The sequence below is a fragment of the Pleurodeles waltl genome, chromosome 12 (genome assembly GCF_031143425.1).
Source record: "Pleurodeles waltl isolate 20211129_DDA chromosome 12, aPleWal1.hap1.20221129, whole genome shotgun sequence".
Classification (NCBI taxonomy): domain Eukaryota; kingdom Metazoa; phylum Chordata; class Amphibia; order Caudata; family Salamandridae; genus Pleurodeles; species Pleurodeles waltl.
The window spans coordinates 82,724,522-82,736,066 of NC_090451.1; the positions used below are offsets into that span (position 1 = coordinate 82,724,522).

General features: G+C 47.1%; 1 protein-coding gene across 1 annotated transcript; it reads right to left on the minus strand.

Moving 5' to 3' along the window:
- Positions 1–211: 211 nt before the first annotated feature.
- On the minus strand, positions 212–11,078 carry LOC138268261 (uncharacterized). Its single transcript, XM_069217744.1, has 7 exons — positions 10,785–11,078; positions 10,231–10,323; positions 8,262–8,490; positions 6,717–6,862; positions 5,487–5,600; positions 3,403–3,535; positions 212–462 (listed from the first exon to the last, which is right to left on the minus strand). Exons 1-7 carry the CDS (start codon positions 10,857–10,859, stop codon positions 458–460), a joined length of 795 nt encoding a protein of 264 aa, XP_069073845.1. The 5' UTR covers positions 10,860–11,078; the 3' UTR covers positions 212–457.
- Positions 11,079–11,545: the final 467 nt, after the last annotated feature.

Consider the following 11,545-nt stretch of genomic DNA (forward strand, 5'->3'; position numbering starts at 1 on the left):
CAGCATTTCGTCATGGGTTTTGATGCAATATTTAAAAAAATATATATATGTATATATTATATTTGCCTAGTTGTTTGGCAAGTACTGGTGTCATCTCTACAATAAAAAAAAAAAAAAAAAAAAAGTATATTGACAGCATTGAACGGCCATACAAGCTATATGATTCAGGCTTTTTTTTTTAACATATAAATCAAAAGACCAAAAGCATGAGTGACATGAAAAAATACGTTTATTAAGGAAATTCTTAGTTCTGTAAATATACACAATCAGCTATACGTTCAGTTGGACTTGCAGACTCATGCTAAAACTGGATGTTGAAACTGCATACACGACACATACGTCGACAAGACCCATCACAAGCACTGGAGCCCAGACAATCCATCAGAAGTATGTTCTTCGGACTCCATGCGACAGCTTCGCCTCAGCCAAAGATCTCCAGACCGTCTCATTCATCACCTCATTCTGAGAAAAGAAAGAGAAAAGATTTAGTCAGTTGGTATTGCCGATTCCTGGAGCACTCCCTCCATGGATGACAAGCGTTCCTGTGAGGATTTCGCTACAGGAATTGTGTAATGCTTGGGGGGGGGGGGGGGGGGGGGGGGAGTAAATAGATGTCCACCCCCAAGACCTTAGAGGTTTGATGCAGTGGCACAGCTAAGTGGAGGGGCAAACAGTGCGACCGGAGGTCCATAACGTGGGATCAGTTAGTGAGCGCGGGAATTAATACACGGACGGCGAATACAATAATCTGGAGGGTGTGATAAGTGCTAGTCATTCCATTGGGCAAGAGTGATTTATCGCACACAGGGTGTACCCTAACATTTCTGATGGATACACTTCCTTTAGTCATCTAGATTCACAACCCGGTACCCCCAGCTTACAAAATGACTGAGTTGTTGCAAGGCTCATAAATCCAACCTCGTTGATTGAAGGCAAAATTACCCCCAGAATGAACCAGCTTAAACGACAGTAATTTCTAGTGGTCTCAGACTTGAACCCCAACTTCACGGACAACAGGGTTCCGCCGATCCACGTGCAGGTGCTGTATTAAGGACTTTAAAGTCTTAGCACCGGTCTCACGCATTACCGTGTTTGGGATTGGAGTCCAACGCAGCCACAGAAGCATCTCAGACTGGACAGGGAAGGACTGCACTTCAAGATCTTTAACCTTCCATGAAAGGCCTCTGCATTCCGAGCAATTGTACTCCTGCCCTCCCTTGGGTTATTAAATGTAAAAGTTTTTTTATCTACATTTGTCCCTCAGTAACATATGTAGCACACCTGGTCAGCATTGGAATATTATCTACACCAGTGGGTCAACATTTTGACTTCTGAGGACCTCTACTGAATCCTTATTGGAACCCAGGGACCCCCCTCAATGAGTCATTACTGAAAGCTGGGGACCTAATCTGTTAATATTAGATAGTTTTCTAAGCAGTCACAGACCGCCCGAGGAGGCTTTGCGAACCCCTCCTTCCCCCAGTGGTCTCCAGACCACAAGTTGGGAACCACTGATCTACACCCACTTTGTCGTTCATAAAAATGAAATATAAATAGTGCTACGTAGACACTGAAAAGCAGTAATTACAAGTGAGATCTGTGGTACTCAAGATGGAATGACGTCCAAAGATATAACAAGTAATACAACAGACGTATTTACTGTGCATTTGCAGTCCTAACTGAATCTAGCATGAAAATATCTAATCTAAATATCCAAATAAAAAGGTCTTGGCTAATGCCAGACCTAAAGATACTTTCTACAAAGTTGGGTATATATTTAAAAAAAAAAAAAAAAAAAAACCCACACACACCACACCATACACACACTTCAAACCACTGACGAACCAGTTTCTAGTAAGATAGTCTGGTACGAATCCTCTGGGCACACTCCTCAATGAGCCTACCACCTGATCAAAAGACGTCTCCTGATGTGTATAATTCACACCCTCACTAATGCACAGGTTCACGTTGGGGTAGACGGGACAAACCCTGTATGGTCTCACCACGCTTGTAATGGGTGATGTTGCCTTTATAATAAAGAGTCTGCGCTTCCACGGGCGACAACAGCACTGCAGATCATAGAAACAGAAAAATGCACTTTTGGGACCAATGGGAGTCCCTCAGTGAGTAATGCAGAGTTTTGAGTGTATTATTCTCTGGCGTGACGGAGAACATCCCCAGAACTGGCACCTTCAGACTGTAGGAAGGATCATGCATCACACGCTGTTCTGCATTTGACAAACTATGACTAACCGTGTAGGGCCAGCAAAGCCATCCCACAGGCCTGACTCACCGGTAAGTATTCGCTTCACTCGAAGAGGCCTTTGTCTCATGGATGCACCTGCCACACCACGCCCTCCTCCTGAAGACTCAGGCTGCCGTGCACTCCTTGAGGCAGGCTGCAATAGTCCTAGAGAGGGCGAGCTTGTCCTTAAACAATGGATCTCAGCCGCTCGGAAGGGCTGAACACATACCGAAACCCAGACTCGCACGAGTCACCCTCCTTCACGCGCTGCGCCTTGGATCAAGGACCATGAGTGAAGAAAAGAGCCCGGCTTCTAGACCAGAGGTCTTCAAAACTGTGGGGCCAACCCACAAATGGGGGTCCTGAATTAATCCCATTGTGGGGAAAGCACCAGGCTCTGGGCAAGAAAAGCATCTATATTGGACCTTGGAGAAGGGAAATAGACATGCTTAAACAGTGCTGTGGCTTTAGTGAAAGTGGCAGTGGGGAACTGGAAAGTACCCCTAGTAATGTCTTGACATTCATGTGAGAGCGAGCGCAGAAAAGAGGGGGGAAGCGAGCAAGCGCAGAAAAGAGGGGGGAAGCGAGCGAGAGCGTGAAAGAGCGAGTGGAAAAGAGTAGGTGTATTTTTTTGGGGTGGGGGGGGGGGGGGGGGGGGTGGGGGGGAAGGAGGGCAGGTGTGTCCAGGTAACTCAAAGGCCTCTTCCTACTTTTATTTGTGTTACAGGTTCAGACCATGGATCAATTTGGTCTTTGGGATACCGGTCAGCCAGTGGCATGTTGACAAAGTGTTTAAAAAAAAAAAAAAATATATATATATATATATATACACACACACACACACTTAAAAAAGACAAAGTGCAATGTTTGAATTGTTAACTATGTTCAGAGCTGCCAAGTTTATTGACTTTCTAGAAAAATGTTTGTCACTCTGCGGAGTCCAATTTATTTTGGAAACCAAGGTGGCTCAGCAATAAAAAGTTTGAAGACCATTGCACCAGATGGTCACTTAAACCTATTAAAGAAAAATCTGGCCAGCCAATGCCACAGTGTTTTTTGTACATCACTGAAAAGTGGCGCTAGACGTCCTAACCCCTCCGACCTCCAGATTACACCATGAACCCAAAAACCATGGGCTGAAAGGGGAAGATCCATACCCGTTGAGCTGGGACTCTGCTCCCGATCGCCATTCGTCATTTTCTCCGGCGCTCCATTCGTCAAGTCTCCATTTACTGCATCGCAGTCTGCCGGCATCTCCCCGTTCACCATAGCCTTTCCCTCAGGAGAACCCTAGAAGGGGAGTACAGACATTGAGGAAGCCACACAACAGCAAGCACATCACAAGCAGAAGTGCAAGAGCCTGCAAGGTCCACCCATGTTCTTCTATGGAAAAGTTGAATTAAAAAAAAAAAAAAAAAAACAAAAAAAAAAAAAAAAAATTTACTAACATGGTTTCTAGCCTCTTTCACACCTTTCAAATCTTGTACTGGGGTAAAAGTACTCCGATACACCATCTTTGACACCCGTGTCCAGAAATCTGGATGTAGTTCTCTCCTAAGAAATGGAATGGTCGGCTGAAGTCACCACGTCCATGGGTCACTTACAGATTAGCGAGGACAGGACACGTGCAGGGGCACCAGTGCACATCAGGTGTGCTCACAGCGATTCAAGGCAGATAATGGGGCTCACTTCACGGAAGGGGGTGGGTACACGAGGCAAAGTGGAGCGGTTGGATTTGTGCTGCAGGAGGTGTGGCCTGGTTGAGGTTTGTAGACTAGAGTAAGACATGACAGGACCTGCCAATCCTCATAGGCACATTGTGAAGTCATCCAACATCCCCAGTAAGGTTTAGCCTACAAAACTGTATCCATCGACCTAGAACATGTTCACGCTTGGATCCATTATTAGATCGGGTGACTGTGGGTAGAGACCTTTACACAAAGGGTTGGATAGACGCCACACCAGTTCAACCTTCAGATCACACAGCTGGGATTCCTTGCTTTGCAGGTGGAGCGGTCAGAAGACCAGATTTAAACCCATGAAGAAAATGTACCACGAAACTATAAGCACCCCCAACCATAAAGCACCCAGTTTTTGGAGCATGAACATTGAGATCTACTTTTACCACCATAGGCTCTCACCTCAGTCTATGTTCCGTCACCACAGTGTGGTGTCACATAACATGTTCCTACAGCCATCAGCCTCACCATCCACTGGCAGGACCACCAAGTATGTGCCTCCCTCCCAGAGGGACTATCTAGACAGTAGACCTGCATGGACCTTGGTAGAGTACAGCTAGGAGAGACGTGGAGCCCTTCATCACAGCATGTAAGTGACAAAGGTGTGAACTCTGTTCCAGCCTGGAGGAGCCAAATGTTCGATGGCTGGAAATGTTGGGTGTCCTTGAGGCAAGAGCGCCCACATTTTTAATAAGATTCCACATATGGCAATAACAGAGTTTGAAATCGATAATGGACATAAGAAATCCGGTTTGCAGAAGATGGTTGGTCACAGCAAGGAACATGACTCCTTCCCTCAGGAATGCAAAAGACGGGTGCAATGTTCAGACTATGGATCATTGATCAGACAGATGAATTGGCATCATCTTTAGTAGAGGGGGGGCACTACACATATAGCTTGGGGAAATAAGATTCCACAGCACATGCAAAGGTTATAGCTCCAAGGGGGGGCACAAGGTGGCATCATGGTACAAGCCTCTCAATGATCTTCATTTACACTGAAGTCCATCTGATTTAAAGTGACAACTTCAGGGATTACATTAGTCTGATTACATGGATTCATATGAAGCCCAACCTACGGTGCATGCTTCAATTACCCACTCATTCCAGACACAGCTCATTCTCACCACGCAATGCAGGTCTCATTCTACTGGCATGTGGACACTGCCTGCACACAGGCCTCAACTGGCAACCGGTCCACGCTTCCACGCCCTACTGGCAGCCAGTCAATGCTTGCACAAGGGCCTCACTACTGGCAGTGAACTGATACTTCTACACATGCTTTCAGGACTGAAGCTGTCCCAGGTTTCCTACTAGCAGCCCTCAATGCATCCAGCACCCTAAATGGTCCTCACTTACTTCTTAGAGTCCATTTTGACACAGCTGAGCATGGGAGAAGAGGGATCAGCAGCAGGGCTCATCTTGCCAAGCAGCGCCACCACTCACTGTGCCTTGGTAAGAGGAGCCACTGAGGTCTCGCTGCCAGTGACATCCTTGCTCACCTCTGGAACACATTCTTTCAGCATGGTTATGCCATCTTTTTCTTCAAACTCGAGGTCGCTCTCGGTATCATTCTTGGACTGGTACTCCTCACTGTCGGTCTCCGATTTGCTGAGCTGAGAAAGAACCGAAACAAATAAACTGCTGGAACTGGCAGTTGAAACTGAATTCCACCCAAACTGAAGAAATCCTCGTGCACTGTAGCTGCTCAGTGGAGCCATAGTCAATTAAAACGGTGCAGGTCCCTTTTCAAATAATTGGAAAAGGACAGAGTTGGGAAAACTGACTTTGCAAACATTTTGGAAACTCAGGCAAGTTACATCAAGAACTTTGACAGAGGGTGCAAACATTTTTTATTACAAGATTATAATTAATGCCCAGGCTGATTGGTAACCCTCAGACTGCAAACTTCAGAAATCACTTCAGAGAAACACGTGAATTACGACATGCACAAGTAGGATTTGAATTATAATTGAGTACTTTGCTTTCAAGCAAATCACTTGCAAGAGCTGCAAACGTTTCACAGAGCGCAAAGATTTCTCTAGCTTAGATCTGAGCACCACATAATCACCTTCATTGAACTGAAACACAAGCTCTTTGCGCCACTTAAAAACTCAATGTTGCGCTTTGAAATCTCATTTCTTGAAGGTCACACTGTCCTCCATGGGATGGATGCATACATACCATACATACATACACACACTAGCCAAATAAGGTTAACTAACAACCTCATGCTAAACTCTGTACTACTAAAACTGAGCCCTCTTCCTACCCTTCCATCCCTCAAAAAGACCACGTTTTCACCAACCCCATCAGGGAGTTATTTTCAGCCTTACACGCGAGTTGCTCTAGCTTAGAAGCGTGCCAGAAGTTATCCAGTAATAAACTCCCAGCACAAGGAGGCGCGACACTGGCCATCAGTGATCCACTAGGCGGGAGGGGGTGTGATAGGCTGTGATTAATACTTGGATCAAGTATTTGTACAGAATTACAAATATCATCCAGAAGGTTTTAGCTGCATTATGCCATAACAAATCCATAAAATGGAAAACTGATCTAAGTTTTGTCTGCATATTTGAACTAACAGTTGTATATTCTGGTAAAGCATGGAATATCAATCTCTGGGGATGGATGGTCTCTCCCACCACCCAGCGGTACGACAGCGACGCCTCTGGCTGCAGCACAGCTGTAAAGACCGGTGCGGCCCACATCACCGCTTGGATGGCCCTTACCTGGTACGTTACATCGCCCTCATCATTCTCATCCGGCAGGTCTTCTGCCAGCGCCTCGATCCAGGACTGCTGCTCTTCCAGGGCCACATCCTCCACCTTCCGCTTGCTCCCCTTGCCGCAGGGCTTGGTTGGAGACTGCCTCACCTCTGACCAGAACAGCAAGAAGACTTATTTCAAAGACATTTTCAACTTGTGACATGTACCAGGTACTTGGGCCAGACAATGTTGTGGCGCGTAGTACGACCTGTAACGGTACCCAGACTGATACCGCGGAGCATGGCCTATGCTCCCAAGTGAGGGGGCCCAGACACCAGCCCCACTGGGGTTTGTCCCAATACCATTAGATGAAGGTATTATTTACCCGCTGGTAGCGGTGGAGTAGTGGCCACCAATCTCCCCTCCCCCCCCCAAACACTTCCGACCCCTATGTAATTTAGGAAGCCTGGTCCTGGCGTATTACCCATGAGCAACAACTACAAGCAGCATGTTGATCTACGCCCAGTTTCTTGAGCGGATACAGATTATTATCTCTGTCCTCAGCCCCCACTCTTCGTTTTTAATTTAGACAAGAGAACCCACATGTTAAAATTGTTAGGATACCTCTTAGCTTATTTTAACTCGCATTTCCTCACACCAATCTACTAACTGAACTTGTACACCTACAGCATACATCAAAGGATCGCCAGCAAAGAGTCGCCTCACGGGAGCCCGTCAGGCATTGCAGTGCCAGCTCGACGAGGAATGTGCCCTATGATAAAGCCTAAAGAACCAATGATGGATGGAATGCTTAACAATGCAGACATTCACCCCCAGTCAAAGATCTGGGTTCAATCCATTGTTTTTTTGCACACCACACACCAGTTAGCTATCCTGGCTGCTGAGGGGAGATACCCTGAAAGTGGTCCCAGGATGCTTTCTTCCGGTCCAGGGAGGACCTGGCTTTGCAGTTCAGGCTGGACTGTTCCCCTGGGGGACAGGGTCAAGACTGATTTGCATATGGCTGGGTCCAAACTGGGGTGGCATGGTGGGCAAAATAAGGATGGATTAAACCCAGATCTTTGTTACCGAGGTGATGTTTGCATTGTTCTGCATTCCGTCCATCATCCGTTCTGTGTGCGAGGGCTCTTGCTTCTGAGCAACCAGATATCTTGTATCTGAGAGCTGAGTTTCCTTACCCACCCGTACTCTCTTCTTTTGATCATCATCATCATCATTATTTTTTTCAGCCAAGGAACCGCACACCCTCTTAACATTACTTGTTGAAAAACGTGCCCGGTCGATCACAACCAAGGAGATCCAGGACCCAAGCCTTCAGAAGACAGGATAGGACTTATGGAGCTTTTCTGTCCTCCAGACATTCCTTCAAAATACTCCACTGTCAGAGGATTTGCCGTGAAGGACCAACCAGGAGACAAGACTTCAGCCAAAGACATCCAGTAGTGCCCAGACTTAGTTTAAATAGCAGCAAGGCTCCATAACAGACCACAAGCATCAATCCCTACCCAAGACCAGGCACTGCATCTCGATAGACCCAGGACCCCTTACCGTCGGGGACATCACCATCTCCCAGGCCTTTGGACACCGGGTATCCCAGGGCAGTCTGCAACCGCTGTGGCGCCACGGACAGGAGAAAGCGTGCCAGCCTGCCAAGTCTCTTCTTCCCAGCAATGACGCGCCTAGAGGTGGGCGAGGAGGTCTGTAGGTCTGCACTGCCCACGTCCTCCACAGCCACCGGAAAGCCAACTAGAGCCATCATCTTCTGCAGCACCTTAAACTGGAGGAGAGTAAAGAAAAGCCATAAGGGAACAGTCACCGGGCTCCAAGGCCAAGGTTCAGATCGGATGAACGTAGTGCATGGAAGCTGGGCAGGCCCAATGAGTGGGCCAGACTAATCCACAACAAAGATGCGATGCGTCCTGGATCTAAAAGTTTAGTTTATAGAAGTGTTGGGCATCATTGTGCCCGTTGCTGGCACAATGTTGCAAATCCTAATATGATGGGTTTACCTCACATTCGGTGGTGTTACATCAGTACATCGAGCAGAATCTGTCAGTACAAGACATAAGATGAAAAGGACATCCAGATGTGTGGGGCCAAATAACTATTTCCTAAAGATAAAAGTAATATTTCAAAACAAGTGGTTTGCTTTTCCTTGGGGAAAGTTAGTTTTCCAAAAGGAAAAGCTTATTGGATAGAAAACGTGCATTTGCAGGAACTGACAAGCTGGTGTTCTAGGGTGACGCCAACTTGTTTCTAATAAATGTGATGGATGGGTGATCGCTCATCTTAAGTTCAGAAGACACGGTTTACGTTTCTTGGATGGCAGAGCCCACTTGCTGCTTCTGCTGTCATTCCTACTGCAGACACATTTGGCCTCATCTCTACTAATCCATCGGTTTATGGCCTTCACAGCGGGTGCCTGATGCCCAAGCCTGCAAGACTCTTAACCTGTAACTGAGCCTTAAAGGCTCGAGTCGCAGCGCTGTAATCTAAGCCATTGAAAGTTACATCCTGAAACTTGGAGAAGTACATATAAGGAGCACCTAGGGACACGAAAGGCTACGTGGATCTGGGTCAATAGATTTTGATTAAACTGGCTGACTGTTCTCTGGAGTTACAGGAGGAATGTAGATCCATCACTTAAAGTTCACCAGGCCCTGCTGCCCCCGCCTCTGGAGTCCCTCCTCCTACACTAAAGGTGGGCACAGTACCACTCCTTGTGCACCACGTCTCACTATTTGCATATCCAAGTAAGTCTGGAGCACGGAAAGCACGGGTTTTATGAACGTGAATGTTTCAATTACCCAGTAAAGACATTGCTTATGCAATGCAGGCAAGCGGAACAGAGAGAACTCGGGTCTTGGTGTTAACTACACTTCACCGGCTGCACCCCAGGTCCCGCTCCTGCCCAGCTCTCCTCGGAGGATGTGGAATACTTTTAAAAATGAAGGCCCTTGTGACAAGGGTTTTAGGGTTCAATGCAGAACATTTAAGCACTAGTTTTAAATCCTGCCTGAACTGAGTAGTCGTGATACCACCCCCCAAGCGCCCCCCTCCCCAGCCTTTAAAAAAAAAAAAAAATCCTAGTGTTTGCTGGAATGAGTGTTTGGGATAAAAAAAAAGTAAATGAAAAAGTTAACACTGCGGGGGGGGGGGGGGGGGGAGACTTACCTTAAAGCAGGAGCAGAGTGCAGCAAGAATATATTTATGAGGAGAAACCAGACTGAGTACCAAACGCCAATCCCCTCTCAAAAAATAATATATAAATATATTACACACGCTTTAAAGTAAAGGACCCACTATTAAGATGAGAAATACGTTAGGTCACTTTGATAAAAGACATCGGGAAGAACCGAACAAACCAATATATACAATTTGACGAAGTGACATTTCAGAGAGTAAAGTCGTCCAGAGGTGCCCGCGCCCCGTTTCCCTCCCCGATGACACCGCCACACCCCCTGCACCCGGACTTGGGTCCCACCCCCCCTCCCGGAAGAGGCATTTGAAGACTTACCACATACTTCAGGGGCCCGAATGTAACAACCCGAAAGAAAAACGACCTGAGGGGGGCGCCTTTCCTGCAGTCTGTTGCCACCACCAGCTTCTTCTGAAAAGAGAGTGAAATGGCGGATCAGACTCTAATCTCCCACAGCAGGGCACCTGGAGTGAGCGGTCCGCCCCTCGCACCCATGTGGAACAAGCCCACCTTCACACTCTCAAACACACAAATTAATGAGAAAAAAAAAATCCAAACCCTCCCCCCCCCCACACACCTTTTAATATAAAGCACACACACACACCACACTATACATAACTCATCTCGCATCCCCAATTTTAGGGGGGTGGGGGGAATGGAACAAAAAAAACAACAACAAAAACACTCACATCAAAACACTTTCTATGGGGTACCAACGCCAACATAATTCCCGAACAATAATGAATTAGTGCACCCTACATTCATTGGTAATTAACCCCCCTTCCTTGAGACACGACAACACACGCCACAGCTCCCACCCAACCCACTCCACGTGGGAGGACGCAGCAGCCGCAGGCCCCTCGCCTTCTCACCTCAGCTTCCTCCTTTTTGGGGCTTTTCGCCGGTTCCGAGGGGGGACCAGAGGTGCGTTCGGGCTCCTGTGCCATGGCGCGGGGTGTGCAGGGGACGAGCTGAGGAGGTCTGTGGGCCACGAATACTGCAGCCCCGCACAGCACCAATTATCAGCTCTACCCGGCTAAGCCCAATTAAGATAATGAGGGGGAGACTCTCCCGCCTTCCCTCAAAACGAGGCTGTGTCCTCTCTCTCCTCCGTTGCGCTCTGGACCAGTCAGAGTGTCTCACAAACGCCAAGATCTCTTTTTATTTGTATAATATTCAAATCATTGAAAATGTTTGGCGCCAGTAAGGAAAGTTCTTAAAAAGACAGATCAGACAGACCTACAAAGTCATTTTGCTGGCCTATGTCATACGCAGAGTTAATGTACTCAGGGTTTCCCCGTTGCATTCTGGTATTTGAAGTCCTGACTGCCTCCATAATGTCCAGAGCGCAACATAAGCACTGGAAACACTGCTCATGAGTGACCCGGGACACGTTTGAAAATACTGCCAACTTGGAGGATTTGGGTTTTCCACAAGACCTATGAATCTTTTCAAAGTAGGAGACTTAAGGAAACTGTGCTAATTAAGCCTGGGAAGCCAGTGAAACAAACGCACGCAGAAATTGGAAAGGAAAAAGCAGGGTCTATGAAAAAGATTTGCGGGTGGAACATTTGGCAAAGATCCGTCAAAATACCTCTGCATGCTGGGACTTGTAGTCCCTTAGCTATAATGG